At 41.7% G+C, this 25,307-nt stretch overlaps 1 protein-coding gene across 6 annotated transcripts in view; it reads left to right on the plus strand.

The window, feature by feature from the left end:
- The first annotated feature begins 299 nt into the window (after positions 1–299).
- ASAP2 (ArfGAP with SH3 domain, ankyrin repeat and PH domain 2) overlaps positions 300–25,307 on the plus strand; it is a 916,066-nt gene continuing 891,058 nt past the window's right edge. For 2 of the 6 annotated variants that reach the window (XM_069235899.1, XM_069235896.1), the window contains exon 1: positions 301–1,099. In XM_069235899.1, the coding sequence (XP_069092000.1) occupies positions 974–1,099 (126 nt within the window). In that variant the 5' untranslated portion in view covers positions 301–973. Of the gene's footprint in view, positions 1,100–1,310; positions 1,362–2,090; positions 2,187–25,307 lie in introns of those variants that run through there. The other 4 variants (XM_069235900.1, XM_069235895.1, XM_069235898.1 and 1 more) reach the window with 4 other exon arrangements.

Raw genomic sequence — 25,307 nt, forward strand, 5'->3', positions numbered from 1 at the left:
CTAGGTCACCAAAAATGTTGCCTAATAATGCGGTGCTACTTCCTCATTCGCAATATTCAGGACAGGAGGGTGGAAGCCATAAATAAACCCTTGCCTCACCGACACAGGGAAGCAATTACGGGAGAAGCCGGCTCAGCTCCCGCCCAATGGAGCAGACTCGACTCAAAACACACCTAGCACTGTGCGCGCGCCCGTTCCCTTCGAAGTGCATGAACTCCTGTTATACCCGCCCCTTTTCACGGTCACGCGGGTAGGATTGTCTCACGCGCGCTTTCACTTTAAGAACCGGCTGCTTGGGAGAGAGAGAGGGATCGTTTGCGCGCTCGCGTCCCTTTTTCAGTCTGACAATACTAATCGCGAACGGCTGCCGTGTGCGACATACGTCATCTTTGTCACCTTCACGTCCGACCGTCAGCTCTGATGTACGCTCTGAGAGGAGACAGTTTGGGGTGACATGCCTCGTTCGGCTTCCACCTGTTTCGTTCAGAAAGCGATGCGCCCGTGGCGCAGTTGGTGACACATAGCGAGTCCCACATACCTAACCTCGGTTTCACGCCAGTCAATAAATAAACTCTTTCGCATTCCCCATGCCAAGCCGCGTTCAATTTAAAAAAAAAAAAAATGCCACTAAAGTTTTAAACTAGCTTTTCAACACAGGCTTGTGCGCGCGCCTCGGCCATGCCTTGATTTTCCCTTCATTCAGAAAAGAAAAAAAACACGGCGAGACGAAAGGGGAGGAGGCTGGAGGGTGGGAGCGGCCCAGGCTGACACAGAGAGAAAGAGAGCCCAGGGAGGACGCGAACCACTGGCAGAGGGTGGAGTGAGTGACCCCGGCAGGCTCCTCACGGCATGGCTGTCTGAGGCTGGTGCTCCGTGCCCCTGCGAGCGGCAACTGGAGGCTGCCTTCCTGCTCCCGGGTTAAGTTGAGCCTGGGTCTCATTCCTGTGTCTGGGAGCGCGCTGCATTCGGGGCGATGCCGGACCAGATCACCGTGTCGGAATTTGTGTCCGAGACCAATGAGGACTACAAGGCGCCCACCGCCTCCAGCTTCACGAGCAGAATGGGCCAGTGCAAGAACACGGTGGCGGCGATCGAAGAGGTGAGGGGCGTGGGGAGCGAGAAAAGGCGCCGCCCTACTCGGGGTAGGCTGCGAGGGTGCTCGGCTCCTTCTAGGGGCCTCGGGTCATTGGGTGGGGGCAACACCGCAGGGCCGCGAGACGGAAACCTGCCTATAAAGGTTGTGATACAAAGTCAAACGGTGTATGGGTAACACTACTGTCTGATCCTGGGGAGAGAAGGCCGGGGTCACCGAGAGGGGGGGTGCAAAGGCCCCTGTTAGATGAATTCCTAGCAGCTGATTTGTGCGTATGGTTTGGATTGGAAGGGTTTACAAAATAGAGAGGACAACAGAGGCCACTGAATGGTCTCTGGCCATCTGTATATTCTGATTTCATTTATCAAGGACTTTTTGGCGTGGGGCGGAGGCGGGTGGGGGGAGTTGCCAGAGCATTCTCAGTAGGAAATTAAAGCAAGGTGGGCCGGCGAAAGCGGTGGAATGAAAGGTATGTGGGAGGTTTGAAAGTAAAGGTGAGCTTCCCAGGCAAATAGGGAGGGAGGGTTTGGAGAAAACAGGAAATAGGAAGTGGAGAAGGGAAGGGCAGGTATGATAGAAGAATGACAAGAGGGTAGCCTAAGCAAAGCCCGGTCCAGAAACTTCAATGGAGTTAACTTTCGGACAAGGAGCAGCCCCTTGCTCCACTCTCCATCTGAGATTTTTTTGGACTAATGGTTTACTGGAGAGGCAGCGGGGGAAGTACATCGGTGGTATAAAGGCCCACCGGCGAGGAACACTTCCTCACATATTGCTGGGATGTTTTGAGCACAAGAAAGACAGCAGCTCCGTGGGTACCGAGTAGGATAGAACAGTAGATTTTAAAACAAAGCCTGTTTTTTGTTTTATCAAGCGTTTGCCTTCTAGAAACGGCATGGCTGTAAGCAAGGTTAGCCTGGTTGCTATTGACTAAATATAAACCACACTCAGATGTACACGTAGCGTCCACCACCATTTCAACCTATAGGTGACTGCAATTATTGGAAAGCTTTACATGTATGCATTCGAGCCTTCTGATATTATAAACAAGAAAACTGAAGAACAGACTCTGCAATGCTTCAAATTACACATCCAGGTGTGTAGATTCAGGATCTGCAAACATTTACCCTCTCAGATGTGGTTCACTAACTGGCATAATCCAACAAGTGTCCTGATTATTCATGACTTTGGGAAAGTTGTGGAAAATGGGTATGTATTGAGTGAAGCACTAAATGTAGGTTTTTTTGTAACAGGCTCCTTACTACATATGGATGGTGTCAGTGGACTGACCCAGTGACGATAATTCATGAGTGCACGAGGTGTACAGACCTGGAAATATGTTAACACTGTTGACCCAGGGCTGCTCCTCTTGCACTCATCGATTTTTTGAGAATTGGGTCCTGGAAAAAATAGATGAGGGCGGTAGGTAAGAAAATTAGATTTCTTAGTGTATAACGCAGGTAAAAATATAATTGCTTTATTTTTTTATTTTTTTCTAGTGATGTTTGACTTTGGCAATGTTTGTGTGCGTCATGTGTTGTCTGTAGTTTCGGTACGCAGTACGGTAAATCCATAAATGTTAAAAAAGCATGCATGACGTGCAGTTCCTAGACATAGGAAGAGCTAAAAACATCTCCTGACTAACTTTTATGTTCGACCCCGCACATTGTTTTGTGTGTCCCCTGTAGATTTTTATCCGCACTGTTTTTATACTGACTGTAAACCTAGTCTTATTTTCTTAATCGGTACAATGGGAATGATGATTGATCTTTGAGATGTAGAACATACTTTATTTGAACGTACTTGGGAACTAACCAGAAGCTTTTAAGATGTGATACATTTAGTGGCTTTGCCCTGTGATCTCTTGGAGTTGTTTATCATGTTGAATAGCCAATGTCAATAATTGGGCCTACTTTGCAGGCTTTATTTATTCCTTGTTTTGTGTTTATAATACTTACTCTATTGGGTCACCGCATCGCACCAATGTCGGCTAAACATTGACATACATGCTAATTTCAGAAAAGAGCTCAATAAACCCTTCAATTAGTCATTTAACCAGGCCTTTCAGTTTTATGGTAGTGCCCCGTACACCAGTGTGCTGCAATATTGTCTTCCTGTAATGTTTTCAACTTTGCTTTTACTTCTTTTTATTAAGTATGTGACCAGTTTTTTTGTAGTTTCCATGTATGTTCGAAATTTACACTTTTTCTTTCTCTGGCCCAGGGATCTGTCAACGTAGAGACTACAATTATAGTTGTATTGATCTTGCCTGGTTCAAAAATACTGTTTGACTGAATTACTAATTCCAAATCATATTCATGCCCATGTTTTTGCTAAGCGTTGTCAGCTCCATTTGCAACATAAATGTTTCAAAAATCTTAGGTAATTATTAAACTAGCTTTAACTCTAGAGGTTCCCAGGAACAGTTCTGTTGCCCCAAGCGGCTATGTCACCTGTTTCAATTAACTGCCTTTAGCTCTTGGGAAATAACTGCTGTCCCCTACTTTGCTGTATAGTAGGTTAGAACCACATGACAATAGGCAATCAGACATTTTTTTGTTTTCTAATTATTAGTGACTGATTCCTTCATTTTGGAATAAAGATAAAGTTATGCTGCTGCGTTCATGTCTGCTATACAACTATGTTTGTAGCGATTATTTATTTAGTCATTTATTTAGAATAATATTAATTTAGCAAAGACTTTGCCATATGAGTAAGAGATGGCTTTGCACCTTTGAGGAGAAATGTTGCTGCCTCGAAAATGGTCTTAGGTGGAGTGAGGGCGGATTTTGGGAGGCAAGCTAGTAAAGTGTTGTCACCCTCTAAGTGTAAGGGAACTAGGTAGGGCCTGAGCTGTTGCCCCAAAGACTGAAGGGAATAAGGTGTTGTAGTTTTTATGGTAGAATCAGGGAGATTAATATTGTTTAGGCATAATGACACACCACTGAATACAGTCGTATTACTTGAGGTAAAACATTGGACATTTTTCTGTTTAGCTTTAGTTTATGCTTTTAAAACAAACTTTGCACATCCTTACTGTGCTTCATAGTTGTTTTAAACCTCTTTTTATCATTTTTGTCCAACAAAGAGCAAACAACCGTGTCATGTTCCACAATGAGCTATTAATACATTAGGCACAATGTAGGGAAATCTCAAGGAACAAACAATAAAGCATACAGTGCAGTACCTATCATTGAGATCGTTTCTGAGCCGTCCACAGATTCTTCCAGGTGGGCATGCCTACTTTATTCATCCAGGTCACCGCTTCTCCCCTTAGATGTTAAATCTTCGCTTGTGCTCCCATCGTCACTGGTATCAGTCATACGCTTAGTGCCCCCCAGGAAACGCTCACTCAAAGCTCCACAAGCGTCCAAATCTGCCTGCAGTTTCTCGTCAGCCTTCCTCCTAAAATGTTCCTTCTCCCAGGGAACACTCTACGATGTCCCACACCCACTGCGTCTCCACAGGTGCCACCTCTCCCATCATTGTGATAGCGACCCAGCGCCGGGCAGCACCAAAGCCAGCTGCAGGAAGCAATAAGCCATCTTGCGCTTCTTGGGTTTAGGAATGTAGCCCAGCAAGTAAGAGTCAGTTCACACCTCGGGGCCGTGGTCCTGTTCAGCTGGTCCTCCACAGCTGTCCGAAAGGACTTAACCCACGTGAAGTTCCATACCAAATGCAATCTGCTTCCACAGCCATACACTGGAGCGGGTTGCGGATCACTCTGGATTATGCCTATGCAGCCTCACAGGGGTCACGTAGGTGCGATACAAGTAATTGAAGTATATCAGGCGAAAGCGAGCATTACTCAAAACTGACTTCAACAGTGTACAAATCCTGACCCACTCCCTATCCGACAAGGGAACACTCAGATTTCCATCCCAGGTCTGTCTAACCCGGAGCTGCCTATGTATGCCGTCTGCCTGCAGTGCTTTAACTGTTCTTAGTTACCTTTTATTACAGTTTGATTTTATAGGAACACTACGTACAAATGAGTGTACACACCTCTCTCTTTCCCTGTCCTTTGCGTATTGGCTGCTATGTAGACAAGTGGGCGGCTGTGACATGTTTAATTAATTTGTTAAACTTTGTATCTAATTCCTTTAGATTGGTATTGTGATTTGCTTGATTCAATAAATACGTCTGTGCAGCTTATAGTAGCCAGATTTGCATCTTGACCCCTATTGATTCAGAACCATACATGTTAGCATTTATACTACTCTGTCGTAAAAGTTTGGTGTCTAGTATCCTCTAATTTATTTGATTGTGCAAATACGAGGCATCATTTGGCAATTTATTTGTCTCATATCTATATTCCGTTGTTCATTTCACATTACTGTTTCAAAATGAACACATCGTTAGTTCATTGTGAACTCATCTGTACACCGATGTTAAATGATAGTAGTAATTCCATTTTGTGCCATGGTTAATCTTCCTGCACTAGGTGTCTTTAACAATTTAGCGGGGAGTGAAGTATTTATTCCTGGACCACTTCACAGTCTGACTTGCAAGAGGATAACTCTGTAGCTCCAGTGCATATTTGTTGGATGTGGTTGCAGAAGAATTAATCCAGTTTAGGGAGCTCCTGAACATTCCAAACCTGTCTTTGAGTTTAATAATATTATATCATCATCTATTGTGTCGTAAGGTGCAGAGGTATTGAGATGGATCCGAGCAGCTTCCTGGCTTTTCTTAGTTTGATGAGCTGCTCTTGAATAGCCAGTGTAGATAACGGTCTTTCTCATAGGTCAGAACCATGATTGAAGACAATGAAAGAAGTGATTTTGCTCAATATATTCTTATAATGGTTACATTACAGGTGTATGGTAGACTGGAAATGTATCGTTGGTCATTGCAAGAAGGTCTGCCACATTTTTTTTAAAGAAGTGTGGAGATGGTTGCATGTCGAGCCCCAATAAAAAAAGATTGAAAAAAAAAGAAAAGGGACCAGGGTAGGTACACCTTGACCCCTTAGCTCTAGTGCTGGGGTCCCAGAGGGTCTTTGCCAGGGCAAAAAAGCATTTTTTTTTTTTGGTTTGAAATTTTGCAGACAGTCGCAGCGGATACGCAGCTCCTGGGACCACCACCTTGCAAGGGCACTATAGTTAGTGAATTGCTGGGGGGGGGTGTCATCCGCCGCAGCTCCGTGAACCACCCGCCACCTCCACGGCACGCACATTCAAATCCAAATCTCCCCCGCAGCCCTGAAGACTGCCACCTCCCCAGGGCACATATTTCTAATGGAGTGCGAGGGAGGGTGACTCCACCCACCATGGGGATCACCGCCTCTGTGGGGCACATATTCGTAATTTAGTGTGGGGGAGTGGCCTGCAGCCCCAGGAACCGTCACCTCCCCAGGACTACAACTAAAGAGAATGCAGCCTGGGGACCACCACCTCCCTAGGGCACATTGTTTAATGAAATGCAGAGGGCTGAACCCCCCCACAGCCCCAGGAACCGCCACCACCTGTGGCTAAATTAAAAATAGATAGGGGGTCTTTTGCAGACACGGGGACCACCACCTCCCTGGAGTAATTTACTTTGGAGGGGAGCTACATGGCCCTCCTCGAGGAGCCACAGATTGCCCTGGGGACCTCCACACTTCAGGGCCAGCTCCTACTATGTCCCGGGGTGCCCACCCCCGGGACATAGCTGTTTGCTCTGACTTATGGCGGGGCTTTGACAGCTCTCCATCAAGTCAGAGCAAACACTCCGCTCGCAGTGAGGGAGAGATGTTAAACAGCTCTCCCTCGCTGCAAGCCGATGTTTCCTCTGTTTCCCTTCTTGCATGCAGGTAGGGAAAGACAGGAAACAGTTGCCCTCACAGAGAGGGAGCTGCTTTACCCACGTGGCCACCCTCCCCAAAAGAAAATGTAATATTCAGGCCTGGCCCTGGGGGATGGGGTGCCCCGGCCCGAGATCGGCTGTGGAGGGGGCTGAAGGCCGTGCTCAGCGCAGGATTGGGTGGTTATAGAGGTTGGCCGCAGGGCCTGGCCGTAAACCACTCCCTGCAGCCAACCGCTGCACCTGTGCATTGTGGTGGTTGGATTAACCTATAGTAATGAAAATTACTTTACGTAAAAAAAAAAAAAAACACAAATTCACAGAAATCAACAAAGGTTACAGGGATGTTATAGTTAGGAAATATAATTACAAAACATAGAAATTCACTTAAAAAACAAAGAAAGATTACAGGGATGTTATAGTTAGGCTCACATTTTAAATGTATAAAACCATAGAAATTCACCTGTTCTAGTTAGTTATCTCAAGTAACTATAACTGGTACTGTAAGGTAACTATAACTCACACCCTTGTCATGCAATGGTAATTACCCCACAAATTACGGCACTCATGACATCTTTGATAACATCATTTATAATATCAATGTAATATTTGCAGTAAAGTTTTTGATGAAAAAACTGTGCATGGCGGGAGTGCGAGTAATAGTTACCTTAGGGCACTAGTTATAGGTACTTGAGATAACTCTAGCAGGTGAATATCTATGGTTTCATACATTTACAATGTGAACCTAACTATAACGTCCCTATAATCTTTGTTTTTTTTCAGTGAGAAAAAAAAAAATATATATATATATATAAGTTGATCAACATGGTAGCTGATGAATGATGATAAATAATAACTTTAAAGGAGTGCCGTCTTTTAAAGTGTTTCCAGGGGCCAGTCACCCCTTGCCTGCAGTCCAGCAGAGTCAGTGAGGGTAAGTGAACACATACATTTTTGGGTGATCCTAGGTAGCGTGTAGACTGCTCTAGGTGTAGTGTTAAAACAACAAGTTATAGGGACTTCATCCATTAGTAAAACATGCCCAACTCCAACTAATTGATAATCCGGCAGAGTCTTTTTGTTATACAAAATTAGAGTATGCAAATTTAAAAAGTTGCCACAAGTAGTAACTTGTGGAATTTGCCACCATACAACAACTTCACGTTTTAACCAAGTTATTTATTTTATTAAATTCTTAGAGTACACCAAGAAACCGGAAGTTGCTTTTCCTTCTTGAGCAATCACGATGTTCACAGATCACACACAGCACATAATTCCATAAAACTAAATTATTTAAAATCTTGCTTCTTTTTTAAGTGGAATTCCCGTCACAGTGTTTGTAGTTCTCATTCTGCGTCTGTTTAGAGTTTATGATGCGTTAGTATCTTTGATGTCATGATACATTGCAACGGCAGAAAACCTACGTTTTTGGGTTCACAGGAAGCATAATGTGCGTGTGTGTGTAATAGGAAACTAACTTTTCTCCAGAAATGAAATCTTTTTCCTTTTCATTCTGTTTTATGCCAACATTGCTCAGCAACAGGTCGGTACAGTGGGTGATCTTTGAATAAATCCAAATTTCCTAATTGGAGAAATAATTCAAATGAAAAGGCTGATTGCTTTTATGTTTGGTAGGCCAGGAAGAAGGTTTTTACATTAACAGCCCTGTTCTTCCAGTATAATTTTCTAGACTTATGCCAGCTATTGGGTCACTGCAGTGTGATTTATGGTTTGCATTTCCCCCAAAGGCACTTACGTTATTGTTTATGGCGTCTTGTAGTTGTGGCTGATGGGCTTCAAGGGACATCCATCTATTAACAATATTGGCAGACCATTTGCTTGCTGTCGATACATTTTAGTTAAGCTCTTGAGTTTTTTCCAAGCCATTGCTCGTACTGCGTCTTAAGTTTTAATAATTCAAAACGATCTGATGCTCTAAACAATTTCTGCTCAATACTGTAAGTATATATGCTCTTCTTACTGGTCCCTGTAGAGCATTTGCTTCCTGTAAAGGGAGCAAGTGAAGGGCTGTACAGCAGTGCAAGAATTCTTCGATGTGAGTGGGAAGGTTGATGTTGTTATCAGCTGAGTTGCCATAGTAAGAATAGCCCCTTGCACAGTCTTATCCTATAGGGACAGATACTATGCAAGATATAGTCCTTTTCTTGGTATCAGAGTTATGAAAAACATTTGGTTTCAAACCCTTTACCCTGTCCCATAAATTCTGTCCAGCGAACTGGTGATAGAAGCTTGCTGTAGATTAATGTCGCGATTAGATTTGCAGCTGGTCAGGCACTATGTAAAGATGCTGATGTAAGTTAGATGCAACCCTGTAAAAGTTATCTTTTCGAGGGGAATGCTTTGTGGCAAAAAATTATTCCTCCCTCCCTAGCGTTACCAAACCTGTTATTTCAATTCTGGTTATTACAGGGAAGAGAACAAAACATACAATCTGTGGATCGGAAAGATGTCCATCATCTGTGCAAGTGTATTGGGGCTTCTTTCTTCATAGCAAAAACAACAAGTGATGGACGGAATGCTGAACATTGTCAAACACTCACCCCCAGTCACAGATCTGGGTTTAATCCATCATTCTTTTGCTCACCATGCCACCCCAGTTTGGACCCAGCCATATGCAAATCAGTCTTGACCCTGTTCCTCATGGAAACAATCCAGCCCGAACTGCCAAGCCAGGTCCTCACTGGACCGGAAACAAGCATCCTGGGACCGGTTGCGGGGTTTCACCCCTCATCAGCCAGGCTAGCATGAATCCAGTGGCATGGGAAGCACGGGACCCACGTCTGGGCATACCCTTCCCACTTAGGGCGACAAAGAAAAAACAACAAGTGATGGACGGAATGCTGAACATTGTCTAACACTCACCCCCAGTCACAGATCTGGGTTTAATCCATCGTTCTTTTGCTCACCATGCCACCCCAGTTTGGACCCAGCCATATGCAAATCAGTCTTGACCCTGTTTATCATGGGAACAGTCCAGCCCGAACTGCCAAGCCAGGTCCTCACTGAAAGAAGACGGATCTGTCTGTTGTGAAGGGTGAGGCTAATCCTTTTTGTTTTTTTGTCTGGATTGCAGAAAGTATCAAGGACTTGTGCATGGCTATAACAGTAAGGGGAAATGGATGGACAAAGCTTGGAGGAAGCTTGTCATTCCTGAAATACATCTAAGTAGACTTACTAGATCACAGTTAAGAGGTGTATTTACGGTACTTCCAGTAAGTGCTGTTCATACACTAAAACCAGCTACTTTGACAGCCGGTGAATAACCCAAGGTGGCATTGGAGATCACTTGGGTTGTATGGTGGGATTCTTTTCTACTGCTGTCCCTGCCAAACCCAGCCTGCGTTTCTGTGGATTTTTGTTGAGGGATTGGGATTGGCTGCAACAAGAAACAACAATTCTACAAATATAAATGGAATTCAGAAAGGTTGGGAAAAAGAATCCCTTCTTCTTGTGAAGGTACTTCTCCGTCTAGATCACAGGTACTTCTTACATGAGCCATAAGTTCAAGATGGCATTCAGAGTTTAGAATACTCACAAACGGTGTGCTGTTTGTTTAATCTGATTTCTTGATTCAAGAAAGATGATACATAAACATATGTAATGAATAAAGCTGTTTGGCAGAGCTGTTTCTGAATGGAGAAACCTAAATCCAGCTGCTGTATAATAGGAACACAAGTAAACCAATAATGAAGACATTAGTTTTGATGCAAGCTCATATTTTATTGCAAGAAATCTATGTTGAAATGTGGTCTTGTTTTCTCCTCGGTGCATTACTATACATGTTTCACACAGTCTATGTTGCTCAGGGCTGTAGAAAGGACAGTATAGATACAATAGCATCAATGTGTTACCCGACAAGACATTCTTTTTTTTGTAAATAATATTTTGAAATGTATCTTCTGAATGCAAGGCATGCGCATATATATATATATATATATATATATATATATATATATATATATATATATTGTTTTTGTTTTTTCAAAATAATTTTTTTTTGGTGCTAAAACAATTTCAATATTTTCTTCAAAACATTTAGTACAGGATGTTTTAGGTTTCAGTACATTGGTAGCAATCGTACACCACGGTAGGACACTCAATTACAGCCCCATCATCCATTGTGCCCAAGCCTATATTTGCCCACCACTTGTCCCGAATCTTAGTTTTCTTCTGTGGGCAACCCCTTGCTTGGTAAATCGGTTGTTCCATTTAGGCACACTAGTCCACAACCCCCGCAGCTCCTCGGCCAGAATGGGAGGCTGGGAGGATTTCTTTTTGCGGGTGATGTCCCTTTTGGCAACCACTATGGCCATTCCCACCATCGTCCTTTGACATTGTGGACCATCTAAGTCATCCAATTTACCAAACAGACCCACCTTCGGGGTTAGGTCCACTGATCTGTCTAGGACCTGGGAGATTGTTCCTTCAGCACCTCGCCAGAACACGTTATCCAGGTGCAGGACCATACTAAATGAAAAAAGATCTGCATCCCCTTGAGTCCTGCGAAAACGGCTGCGTTGGGAAATTTCCCTAGCATAGCACAAGCACTTGGGTGCAGTATAGTTGGTGTGTAGGTAATGCAGCTGATAAGCCACATCTTGGAAGAAATGGCTAGTTTTCAGTGGGCTATTAATGCATCTCACCAATCCACGTCCTCCGGGGGGCCTGCCCATTTCTCCTATTTCTGTTTAAGGGCTAGAAAGGCTTTGGGCCTTTATCACCAATGTATGATATATGTGGTTAATTGCAACTTCGCCGAGGTGGCTCATAATAATTTTTTTACACTATGTATATCATCCATAAATTACATTGACATTTAACCACAAACCTGGTCCCATAGCTGCCCATAATGTACTTGTGTCATACTTGCAACATCCAACTATAACTACCCCTCATCCTCCCTCCCTCAGTACCATGTGAATAGTACATTGTTAAGGGCTGTCTAAAAGATTCAACAATAACCTAGCTGGTTTCTTTCAGCCCTTATTCTACGTGTATGCGTTAACAGGCTATTCTCTCATTTATTTCTTTGTTTTCAGTTTGTCCTGCTTTCCAGCTTTTTGATTTTTCCAAATTGTTTTAATTGTACTGCTATAGAGCCCTCTGCTTTGAAAACGAAAATCATCAGTACACTAAAATAGCATATATGTGGGCCCCCCCTTTGTAGAGAATCTACGTCTTCTGTGATTGAAATTACTTATTTTTTCAGTGCAAGTACATACAATATTCTGTCGAACCATTGTGCTAGGTGTGGTGCTTTACTCTCTTACCAGCATAAGGCTATTGATTGTCATGCTGCTCCAATCAAGTGGAAAATCAATCCCCATTCACTATACATCACCTTTTTGCGGATGTCTGATCTCAACCCTAGAATGACCCCAGTGGATCTGCTGTAGTCGAATATCCTACAGTGTTTGTCTTATATGGCTAAGGATTTCTTTCCAGATTGTTTGTATTATGATGCACTGCCACCATCTGTAAAAGAAGGTGACCTCCTGTTCGTTGCATCTCCAGCAGAGTTCAGAAGTCACGGATTAAATGTGGTGTATGCATGTCAAGGTCCTATACTATTAGTACATTATCTTGTACGTCATTTCTCTTTTGAGTTATGTTTTTAAAGGTCCTAGGAATGTCTCATTAGTGTCTCCCATTCTTTTCCTGATAGATCTCTTTATCTCAATCCCACTGTACTTAGTAAGCCCATTGGTGTCTTATGCCATTAGTTAGGAATACTTTGTATACATTTAATATGAGATTTGTTGTCCTTACACGCTTGTGTATAGCATCTCAAACTGAGTGAGATCTCTGGTTGAGGCTTCTGCATTCAAAGCTATAAAGCAAAGTGCTGGCAGAATTGAAGCCGTATTGCTTCTGGGGTTCCGAATTTTGTTTTGCAATCCTGGAATGACTTGATCTTCCTCATTGGAACAATTTTGCTGAGGTTCTACACTCCTCACTTCTTCCGATCCTGGAACGCTGAATCACCCCTAACTATGGTGAAGTCAAGTTTATGCTGTATTGGAGGAAGGGAACTCTGTTTGACACCTTCTCTTACTGCTTCTTGGTCCCACACCTCCAAAGTTGATTTGACAAGGAATTCTAGGTATGAGCTTCTCAATCGTGTGATCGCTCTAGCTGTGCCAAGTCCTAGAGGAAACACGTTGCTACAGCTCTACCTATAAGCCTGCTACTTTTTTAGATTATAAAAGCACCTCCAGGGCTATTAAAAGTGAGCTTTTCTTTCAATGAACATGGAAACTCTTGTCCCTGTTTAGCCGGAAATAGTTCAGTAGTTGTATTGGTGGCTAAATCCTCTTCCTATAGGAGTTGGGAATGTGTCCGTCTCCCACACAGAATAATGTGTTCACAACAGAAGCGTATGGTCATGGTTGGGGGGGAAACTGGACAATTAGGAAGTGTAGGGCAGATGGCCCTATCAAATGATAACAGGGATGTGGAATTCCTATTGCCCAACGCTCGAGACAAATTGTTCGGGGTCAAGGGCAACAAGTTTTCATGTTTTTTTTTGTCCTTGGGACAAGAAGGCACAACGCCCAGCAGCACAAACCCTTTGGCTGCCAGCTTACAGAGAAGGGAACTCTGTAGTTGAGGTAATATATGTGTCCATATTTTAATGCTGTTCGACCTTGTATTTATGGTTCATTAATGAAAAGTATACACACATGTTTGAAAACTTTAACAATATGAGGCTAAGTTAAACGCTCCCAGAATGCTCTCTGATTAGATGCAAATGTTTGCAGAAGCTTATAAGCAAGAGTGATGATTATTTGCTTAAAAAAATGTTCAGAAAAAAATACAAGTAGGAAAACAAGTTTTGCTGCTATGACATTTTAGGTGCTATTTCTTTGAAGCGTCATTTAGTAAAATGTGTTATTGGATGCTAGTATTTCCAAAAAATATGCCTAATGGAAAATCAATGTAACCATCTTCAACAAGATTATGGGAAGCATGAAAATAAAGAAGCACTGGCAAAGCCAACCAATCCAACATTTTTTGTGAGTCTTTTGGTTTCGTAAATGCGTATCACTTTGGTTGGTTTTTGGGCTTGCCTTTTAAAATTCACCTGATTTGATTAGTGAAAGGCATGCATAGGTTATGCCTTTTCTGGTGTTTAGCCCTCCTCGAGCGCACCGGCCAACTACTAAAAACATACGAGGCTCCATGTTTTCCGTATGGTTTCTGGACTACTTTTTCTCTTTGTTTCGTAGGTAGCGTGATTTTGTTGGGCAGTAGTTGTGCGCTTTGCACGACATTGATCCTGTTACATAGATAATTGCACTTTTGCCAGTAACGTGGATAATTGCACTTTTGCTGATACGTTTCATTGCAAGAAATTGTGTGTTTGCTTCGCGGATCGCTTATGTGAAACTTTTTATCTTTTCATTTTGTTTATGTGACAAGAAAAATCCAGTTAAGAGCTTACAACGGTAATAGCTTTAACTCGAGCAAACGTGAGGCCCATTGCTTTGTAAATGTTTGTTTGTATAGGCTGGGGAGTTGCAATTTGCTAACTTCGTGCTTTCTCCATTGCAGGCTCTTTGGAAACGTACATGAACGTACATAAATTAATTATGGAGAGCATCTTATTCTTCCTACTCTGCAGAAGCATAGTCTAAAGATAAAGAGGATTACTTAGACACTTTTGACTCAGTAATTCTGAGTTTAATCTCTGGAATGACCACGAAAAGTGTTCTTGCTTAATATTCCTCTGACTAGGGGTAGTCACTGCAAAAACTTGGATAGCCTTTACGCACAAATCTGACATCGGGGACATCACTGCTTTGTTTTGAGGCTGTATGCCTCTACAGTGAACTTTCGTTTTGTTGCTTTGAGGGTAGTAGTGTGCCCTTAGAAATGTTTCACTAGCAATGTGATTCAGGAATTGATATATCGGAGGATTGTTCTTTGGAAAGGCTCAGTAACTAGTGCAAACCTGGATGCTGCAAGGTTGTGCGGTGTCCCTTCCCCGACCAAATGGGGTGCTTGCCTAAAGTCACTTAATTGATGGTGGAAGTAGCGAAGCTTCTACTGTGAGAAGGATCTTGTCTGAGAACAGGCAACTGAGAGGAAAGGGATTTGAAGCTGAGTAATCCTAGCCCAGCTGTACTTTGATGCAAACAGGAGGAATCTTACCACAGATATGGAATGGAATCGGTGTTGGTGGAGTAGTCGGACATAATCGATTATTATTAGCTTGAAGGGGGGAGTTTGTGTGTGTGTGTGTGTGTGTGTGTGTGTGTGTGTGTGTATATATATATATATATATATATATATAACAACCCTGTGTGGCTGCACTCAACAGTAGCATTTTGCTATGGGTTGCAAGTGATACATGTCTCAGCCTACTAAGTGCCATCTGACCAGTGTAGTCCATCTTTGCAAGGTTTCAGTTCTACCAGTGAAGCAAAGCTTGACAACTATCAATTTTGATCCATATTTATTTTTCTTAGCCTAATCTCCTCTTAATGAGCTCATCTTTGGAGCAGAGCAGGCACTGAGTGCCAGACTTTTTTGCAGCAAAATATTTAAAGACTGGTGCCTTCTTAACTGTTATCAAACAACATGTTACTTTTAGGATCATAGGTCTTGGTTTGGGAAATGTGATAATATTAAATTAACCTAAGTTTACCAGAAGGGTACTGTTTGAGAAAAGTCTGAAGTTGTTACTTTACCCTCAGGACATATCAACAGGTAAAAGAGACAGAAAGAAGGTGTGGATACACTAATGAAAATGTAGTCGGATCTTCAGCAAGATTTTCACTGTGACAGATACTAAGCAAGGTTGCATCCATGCGCCAAGTTCTTATTTATATTTATCTGATTTACTTGACTTATTAAAATCTGTATATAAATTGCCTCCCAAGTTTGGGGTCATTTGTACTCCACTTTTGTGTTATGCAAATGGCTTTGTGATCGACATCACTCCCATTGTCCCACCTATCTCAAAACGGTCTGTTGTTTCACACAGGATAGTACCATATGAAATCTGTTAATACATTTATATCAAATGAACATTCGGATCCCATGAAGAGTTGAAGTAGGAACTCTAACTGGGCAAGGCATAACATATTTCAAACAATATATGTTGTTGTTCTTTGTGCATTAGTTTTTACAAGCACAATTATTTATCTGTTATATACATGAGTAAGTTTAATAATGAGCCTGGTAAGAATTAATATAATGAGCCAGGTGTTCAGGATGATGCAAAGTATCTCTCAGGCCGACGGGACATTGGATCTTTGTTTGAATTACTGGAGGTAGAGCGGTTGATAAACTATGGATAAAGGATTTGTTTGCTCCTTTATTTCTCTTTTATAGGGTATAATACTGAAACATTTTAAGGGGAAGATGTGTCTTTTTTTCTTTGATTTGTTAATACAACATGCGCCTGTGGATGTTTGATCGGAGGGAAATATTTCAATCTGTACGTTTTTTTATGCTTGAAAACATCAAACTTAGAATAAGTTGGAAGCAGTCCCTTGGGCAGGCTGAATGTAGTTAATTGGTCTCTGGCTACATCTCTTGAAGGCTGTTTGTATATATTATCACATATGCCATTTCTGCCGTTGGTGGACTCCAAAGTAAGTAATTGTGGCAACTCTTTTTATCTAAAGAAACTTTTAACTATGAATGGAGTTTTTTTTTTGTTCTGTCTACATAGATTTAGCAAAACTGTTTATGCAAAGGTTGTCAAGTTTATAGATATTTTGCTGTCCTGGATAAATGCTGAATTGACAGTCTATCCATGAAGGTTTAAGGATTTTTAATGTATTCCTTTGTTATTGAAAATATATGCTATATATTTTTTTGTATAATTGTATTGAAAACACGTTGCTTCTACATACTGTATTGGTAGCAAAAGAAAGAAAAGAATGACTAACACAAAACAAACAGAACCACAGCATTACAGATGAAATATACAGTGTGTCACATCAAGGGTCACAGGGTTACAACGCCGAGTGTTACTCTCCAGCTTCTTATGCCATGGTCTCTATGTCTACCTTTAGAGTAGTTAACAGAATCGTCAATCTTTTATCGTGGACTGGTCTTTTGAAAAGATTAGACTAAGGACTCTAACACTCACTTCCTTGGAGTTGTTTATTCTTTCTTGATGTCATCACTAGTCTTGTGTACATTTGGATATACTGTATAGCACTTGTGCACCAATTTTTCACCTGGCCACTTGCACTGCACCCTTTCACCTTTAGGAGCACCTGTGATTTGCATATCATTTTAAACTAAAATTGAGCGTCTATTTGAATTAAGAGGCTTTTTGTTAGTAAATTTGTTCGAAATGTAAACTATTTCATATGGTTTTATTCAGACACAGCCATTGATGTGGAAGCCTAGGGTTGTACTTCCTCCTTGTAGGACCTTTTGTGTTTTGTCTTGGGTGCTTAAAGTCGGCATCTGGCACACTGCATCTCCCACACTTGGCATCCTCCCATAAAGCAAACTTATATAGCTTGGTAGGTGTATACTACATTTGATGTAGATACTTAAAGTATATTATAGGTAAATTGCAGTTGGATGTGAGCATATCTATTTGGGAGCAATAGAATACCCAATCATCTGGTGCCGGCTGCTGGTCCAGTGCTCTATTCCACCTCTCTAGTTCCAAGTCAGGGGTTGATGAGCTATTATTTGGCATGAAATTGTACAATTTAGTAATAAGCCCTTTCAATGTGGTGCTGCTCAGCAGTCTAAGCATTACTTGTAAATTGAGGAAATCATGTTCTCAGCGCAGAGTCCGAAGTATATGAAGGTCAGTAGTGGGGTGTGACGTTGTGTCTGAGGTGTGTCTCCTAGTGCTATGAATGTCCCTCCAGGGTATATATCCCTTATAGTCTATAAATTAGTCTAACAACGAATCTCCGGTGCCCTGGGTTTGTGAGCCACTGATTAGTTGGTGGGGGGGGTCTTGGCAAGTATAGGGGTTCCTTATTGGCTCCCGCCCCTAGCTGGCTCCAGGCCTTCGTGGTGCAATGCATTGTGATAAACTCTGCCCTTGCAAAGTCATCTCGTTCATGTGGCAGGATAGCATTCAACGGAATGGGATTAGCAGCATCATTTTCTATAGCTAGGTGTGGAATATAGGCATGGGGAGAAACCAGTAGTGTGAGAAATGTGCTTAGGCACACAAATAATATAGTTCCAGGTCTGGAGAGTTAAAGCCACCTTGCGCATCCTCGCCTTTGCCAATTTTATCAGATGTGTTTTAATCATCTTAAAGAAGTGCTGTGACAGAATAGTGGGGATGTTAACAAAGAGATAGAGAACGTTAGGTAATACCACCATTTTCATTAATGCTAGTCTATCATCCATAGATAATGACCGTCTGGACCATCTTTGTACCTGATCTTCGAGCTGTGATACAACTTTGCCATAGTTACATTTGAGCACCAAGTCGGGATCTTTTTGGATGCTAGCAAGCGTAAAATATTTTTTTCTTTTTCTCAGGAGAAACATAGTGTTCATCATATGTATAAATATATATTTTTTAATGTTCTCAGCATTCCTGCCATTTCAGAGAACTTTCCCCAGAACAGGGTTGAGGAGGAGTTAAGTTTAATGAATTCCCTGAGGCCTTTATGCAAACATAGATTTCAACACCGAATTGGTTAAAAAAATTAGTTAAAGTTTATAAAGTTGTAGTCTTTACCATAAGATGTTCTTCTTAATGCGGTGGTAGAAGGTTGATGGTGGAGCGCTTTACAATGCCAACTTGCATATTGCCTGTGGTTGCGGTGAAATAGTAAAAAGAAACTGAAAAACTAGACTGCAATCGAAGCAGAGCAAAGTAATGGCTGATAAACGTTGCATGTATGCGTGACTAGGCTACGTGATCTTCACTGTGTTAAAGGTCACAGTGAAACTGACAATACGTTCAGGACGCTACGTGATGTGTCATGCTATTGCACGCTTGTTGCTAAGCCAGTGTGTAAGATGCAGTGTGGAGACAAGCAAGGCTATGTTCTGAACAATTAAACGTAGCAGAGGCAGTTTCCGCTTTGAAATTGTACGGCGAGATTGCATTCCCACTAATATTAAGTATTAGTGCTCCCTGTGTTGGAAGTACTTGTCTGAATGCATGTCGCCCTTCTTTTACATATTCTGCAGCTGTTGTTGTAGTACAGACGCAGGGGCAATTAAGTATGGCTCTGTAAGCAGCAGTCACCTTGAGTCCAATGCCTGGGGTTCTCGTCGCCGAAATTGTAGTTTGGTGTCACCCTGTAGTTATGTAGGTGAAGACAGGGGAATAGGTTATTATGATGTAGGGTAGAATATTAAGCAGAGGAGTTCTGATAGACAGTACAGCTGTATGGACATCAGCCCGATTTCTTTTCATGCTGCTGTGTTGGGGCCTTATCTAATGAAGAAAACTTAATGTTAAATCTACAATGGGTACACATCGTTACTACATACAGGCTGTGGCTGCCGACCCTGTTCTTGCTATCCTGTATCTAGGATATGCTGGACATAATCATTGGAAAGTTTCATTAAACAGTTGTGCTCCCTGGGCACAGGCATTAGATGTGTCCAGAGTGCTCCTCCCCTGAAGTCAATCTCTATGCCTGCTAGACTCTGATGGGTGGGCTATGCTACAGAACTCTCCCTGAGCTCGGCACCTTCCGCCATACCAGCTGAAGTGATGTCACTGAGGAGGTAAATGATGATGTGATGTGTGATATTATGAGCGACGTTACTAATTTGTTATGCCATAATGTGAGATCAGGAGCAGTGTAGGGCAGGGTTCTTAGATTTTGCAGCTATCGTAACTTGTGCATTCAAGTGTTTTGGGATTTTCTGTCATAGATACTCGTAGTATGGTGAGTGTTATGATATGAGTATGAGCGCTGCTCTGAATGTTGTCATTTAATGTATGTTCCACAGTTGAAAGTGGAACGGTGTTGGCGTGAACTGAAGGCAGCAAGCCAGTTGGCCGAGGGTCTCGCTGGTACCGGTCGCGCTCGGTTGTGGGTGTTCTCTTCATTTAATAAATCTATACATATTTACCGCATCGTCTCTACTGCAACTTATAACAATACTGTTGTTTTCTTGGGTGAACAATCTTACATTTACTGAATGTTGTCTAAGATTCTTTTCAATCAGTTGTAACTTCTTTTTAGGTTTATAGCCAGTCTCTGTGCTTGCGTGATTGATTGCGCACGTTTTTTCGTCGTTCTCAGAACGTTCTGTCTGTAGGGCACATGTTTCAGTGGCATCCTGTGACGGTCTTCATGCCCCTGGCCGAACTGCACACTGACTGTGGCTTTGCCCGTGAGGGTCACTGGACCCAGGAGTGGCTTGTAGCAGCCAGTAGCACGCCGCACAGCATGGTAGCGTGTGTGTCGTCTTTTATCTTTTTAGGGGACTGAATATAAAGGGAATGCCTTTCCTTCATAGACTTATTTTTGCTGCTATGTATTCGTAACCTTTTTGGGGACGCCAATCCACCACAATGCTGACTATGGGCTTGGCAACCACAGTTGTATTTAAGCTCTTCTTGTCATCCTTGTTCAGCATCCACATGAAATGTGAAAGACTGAGATAAATGACATTTGTTCAATCGTAATTAGGTAGAGGCCAGGGCAGCTGTCAGCCACGCACACACTCTCTTGTGTAGTCACATGCATGTGCAGAAGTTGATTGAGAGGAAGGGTAGGGAGAGTGGAGAGGAATTGGGTGCTAATGTTCTCTCCCTGTCTGGAGTCCTATACCAGGGCTCAAAGGCCCTACCCTGCTGTTGTGAAAGCCTTAATTCGTTTACGGGACAGAGAAGCACACAGTTCCACCCCCTTCTCTCTTGTCAGGCACAGGAGAACAAACGTTACAACGTTAGGTGTTCCTCCAGCCCAGGGGTGGGTGCGTGCCTGCTTAGCTCTTGGGCGGGGAGAGCAAACACTGCAAGATCTACGAGTTTGGGGTCAGGGATCCAGTGCCGCATGGAAATTACTTTACCTTCTTTGAGCAAAATGTCAGTATTGCACCCTGTGTCGGGCATTAAGCAATGGTGTATTTTGAAATTGCGCTCTAGTCATGGGCATGATGGCAAGGGGAGGGGGTTTAGGAGTGGAGTCCTTCATTTGTTTAAGTCTCTCCTCGACCTTATTGTCTTCATGACAGGAAGTGCAAAACTGGGCGATCATAAAGAACTGCCCACCATTTTTTGACTTTGACTGAACCTTTTCATGTTTCCTATCAAATGCTAGAAAATAAAATGACTATCCTCCGAAACTTTTCGGAAGGCTTTTAGTTAAGCATGTGGCTGTTTTAAGCACTAGATCTTTTTTTATTCCGTTCATGAGTTTCAATTAAGTTAACACAACCAGAGGGCTTTCTTTCCTGCTTTTAAAATTACTCGAGTTCACAAGCAACAAATTTGTCAATGCGTCTTCGTTCGTCTTTTTATTTATTTTGTTATTATTATTTTTTTTTTTATATAGGAAGTCCCCTAAACAGGCTGTCATGAGATATGGGTACTTTTGGGACCCCTTGCTGTTCACGCTCATTACTCCTCCCTTCTTACCCAAAAAGCCTTTTTGTTAAGCCCTTTACTTTTGCTTACTAATTTTTGCCTGTGTAACCCGAAGCCTACGGGACGCTAAAACGTTTGCTTCAGGCTATCATCCTACCTGCGTTTATTAGTTACAACCAATAACTGGCAGGGAAAGAGTTCTTTATGTATATTTTATTAACTTTATTTAGGGTTCCTGGTGAAATGGAGTCAGAACAGAATAAAACATACTTAAGACCAAAATAAAATCATATATATTGCACACTGCTCATCACATGATCTAAGGTTATGAAACAAGCCAAGCTACAAAGTTTATCTAATATGGCAGTCTAGTTGTTACATTTACATTCGCTGACAACAAATAAAGGATTCCACTTGTTCTGAAACCATCGCAGTCACAGCATCATGTAATATGGCACCTGCACTCATACAGAGTCTGCAGTTGAACACCTATAATAAATAGCACTTAGATGTGAATTAATGCACTGCAGCCAGCCGGGGGCAGAGTTGGTACTAAGTCTTGAGTTAGTAGAAAAATACACATAGGTATCCGAAAGTATTTCGGTATGGCTGTCTCGGCAGCATTGTCACGTAATTATCTATTATTTCATTACAATATATTAGATCCTTTGGCCAGTTCAGAGCTACGAAGTCTTGATACAATATGCTTAATTAATATCCGGTGTGTTGAGTTACTTTGTTAGTGTTTTAAATAGCTCATGCTCTAAGGGAAATATTGGGAACACTTCTACACGAGGTCTCACCCTGTAATGTAGGAAAATGTCTACAGGGGTGCAGCGACACAGCCGGTGATCAACTGTAGTGAGAGGATATGACCATTTGGAAAATGTTCCCCAACTTGTGGAAACCTAGGGCCAGATGTAGCAAAGGGTTTTTCCCATTCTGTGTCAATGGGAAAATGTGTAATGTGTTCGTACATATGGCCCCTAGTTTCTTAAAGTGCACTATTGCTTTAGGTTCCATTTTCAGAAGGAATTAGGAGTATCCTTTCAGTGGCATAACCAGGGAATACAGTACTTCCTTATCTGTTTTTATACACAATCTGTTCCATGCGCATCTTGTGCAGGCTATTGTGTGTATACTGGTTGATGATGTGGTAGTTTGTAAGCTAAGCAAAGGCGATATGGGCAACCTTATCTGATTACAGCATTAGATGTGGGAGACCAGACAAAAAATGTGCTTGTTCACAGATAGTAAAGTTCAAAGGTATATGCTCTGTATTCGCCATACTCCAACGTTATGTGAGGGTAGCGCTCTTAATCCTGGGTGGTCCAAGTCTAATCTTGAAGGTCCTCAATTAAAGAAAAACATCATGGCTTGGGCAGAATGACTGATTTACTTGGGAAAAGACTTAATAGGAGATTAGATAACCATTTTAATCTGTCCAGTGTGGCCAGTGATATGATCCTCTGATACCAGACAAACGTTTCTTTCAATTCCATGGGAAGTCGACAATGCATTGTTTGTGCACAAATTCAATGGCAAAATAAATGACAGCCTAGTTTATTGTAATGCCCGGAAGATGATCAAATGCCATTAATTTGCAGATAATGGGAGAGAGATTGTGCCCTTAATACCTTCCACCTCAGAAATAACACAATACAGTCTGTGTAAAGTGAGATTAACAAGATGTCTTTTTAAAGCAAGAGCAACAAACAAGGTGTAATCATTCCACAAGCACATCTTGGAAGAAGGATGGGCTGTCAGTTTTGGGGCCGTACAGGTTTAGGATAGTGATGTGGCTGTCACTCAAGATACCCTCTATAGTTACATATCTACCAATTACGTATCTGCCATCAGTATCAATGACAGCCGGAATGGCATCCCTCTCTTAATAATTATTACATCTCCTACGGCATACTTTAAATAAGACGCAAGAACTGGGGAGTGTACCACGAGGCTACCAAAGAGTTTATCTAAGACTTTAGTCAGTTGAGTACCTTGTAGAAGGACAGTGTCAATGTTGTGCCTATTCAGATATGCCAGACAAGCCTAGTTTTGAAAGTGGTTTATTTAAACCGCTTAACACTCGGGCAGAAGGTGAAGCATCAAAGTGCTGCTGCTCTTACGTGCCCATGTTGGCATTTCCTTGGCCAGAGCTTCTGGCAATAGGTAAACTGTGTCAATATCTGATCTAAGCCAAGCCTGTACCAAATTACCACAGTTGTATGCAAAACAACTTCCCACACAGGTGTGATGAAGACTTAGTCTGGGACATGCTGATTAACAAATGCTTAGTTTATTACTTAGCCATATATGCAGATGTCAGAGCGGTCCTTAATTTTTCTGCCAGAGCTGTTCCTAAACAAAGCATTTCTACTCCTACATATTGTACATTCTAACTAATAATGTCATGTTATCACATCTCCCCTTTTTTAAATTGAAGAAAAATAAAATAAAAATAAAATGTTAACAAATGATGAGTCAACATTGTTCAGTAAGTCGTGGTAGTTTTTAAAAAACATGTGTGGATCTTCTAAGCATGCCATTATGCTAATTGTTTTGTGGCTCATTTATTCCATTTGATGAATTTTGTTGAATCTCAGTATTTGAATTGCTATTTGTTTGGTCATTTTGAAATTTCCTGAGATGAGACTTATTTCCAGTTACCTTTATACTATCATCTCGACCTGTGATTGCTCTACCACGTATTTTTGTTATTTTCAATGGAGTAGAATGAAAATAACTTTTTGATTTTCTTATGTGATGTTGTTTTATTTAGACCATTTCCCCAATTTGATATCCTCATACATGTGTACTCCATCTTTTTCTCTCATGATTGTATTTCATTTTTCCTTTCGATTCATATGTCTTTTTTTTAAAGATCTTCATGTCCTCTGGGAGCTTCAGAAAGAAGATATGGAATACATTTTTTATGACATTGTCCAAACATCACATTTGACGAGCATTTACCAGTTGACCCATGAGGTGTATTCCTATAATCACTAAACACTTAGCATAAAGCCTGATTTGTGCTTATCCAAGTCACTTTTCCTCTTTGTACTGCTTTTGTTTTTAACAGTAACCGTTAATCTTGCCACAATTCCATTTACTTGTGGCCATAGAGGTGTTATTTTCCTGTGGACTATCCCCATGTAATTCATAACGTTTTTGAATTATTTTCTGTTAAATGGTGGTCCTTTATCAGTTTTTATCTCATTTGCTATATCCCAAGGGGAGAAAAATGCAATCCAGTACATGAAGTAGGGTAGATGTAGAAATTGAAGGTACCATTTTCACTATTGGAAAATGTGAGTTTTTATAAACAACAAAAATGTGTTTTTAAGCTGGTGATATCCTTTACGTAGATCTACATTTGGGAACACAACAGCACCATTAAGGTTTAAGTGCAGTCCAGGATGTCTTTATCTTTCAGTTGTTGTGTTTGGATTCCGCATGTTTACACATATCCTAATATCATAAGTATTCTTCTTAAGAACATCCACAATAGGTGATAACCAAGGTACTAGACTTATGGTTGCTTCAATGATACCGTGTTGTAACAATTACTTTATTTCTTTGTCCGCTTTTCAAGCTTTGTCCTGTTCTGTAAATGTAATAATTAAATATTCTGTGTTATCTCCCACTAATTTGAAAAAGTAATTTTTTTTAAAATATAAACTATCCACTGTTTAAATGCCCCTAGTGTTCAGTGCCTCTCAACAGTTGTTATTGGTACTGCATCAGATTGGCCTGTAGTCAACGGCGTACACACCATATATCTGTACTACTGTGCTCTGCGAATTACTCCAGAGGCAGGACAGCCCAGATGTTGCCTCAGAGTGATCTATTATATCAGGTAGATTCTGTAGCTCTTCAAGGCTTATGCCCCCTCAGTTGGTCTCGCCTTAG

Source organism: Pleurodeles waltl, chromosome 5 (assembly GCF_031143425.1).
Source record: "Pleurodeles waltl isolate 20211129_DDA chromosome 5, aPleWal1.hap1.20221129, whole genome shotgun sequence".
Classification (NCBI taxonomy): Eukaryota; Metazoa; Chordata; class Amphibia; order Caudata; family Salamandridae; genus Pleurodeles; species Pleurodeles waltl.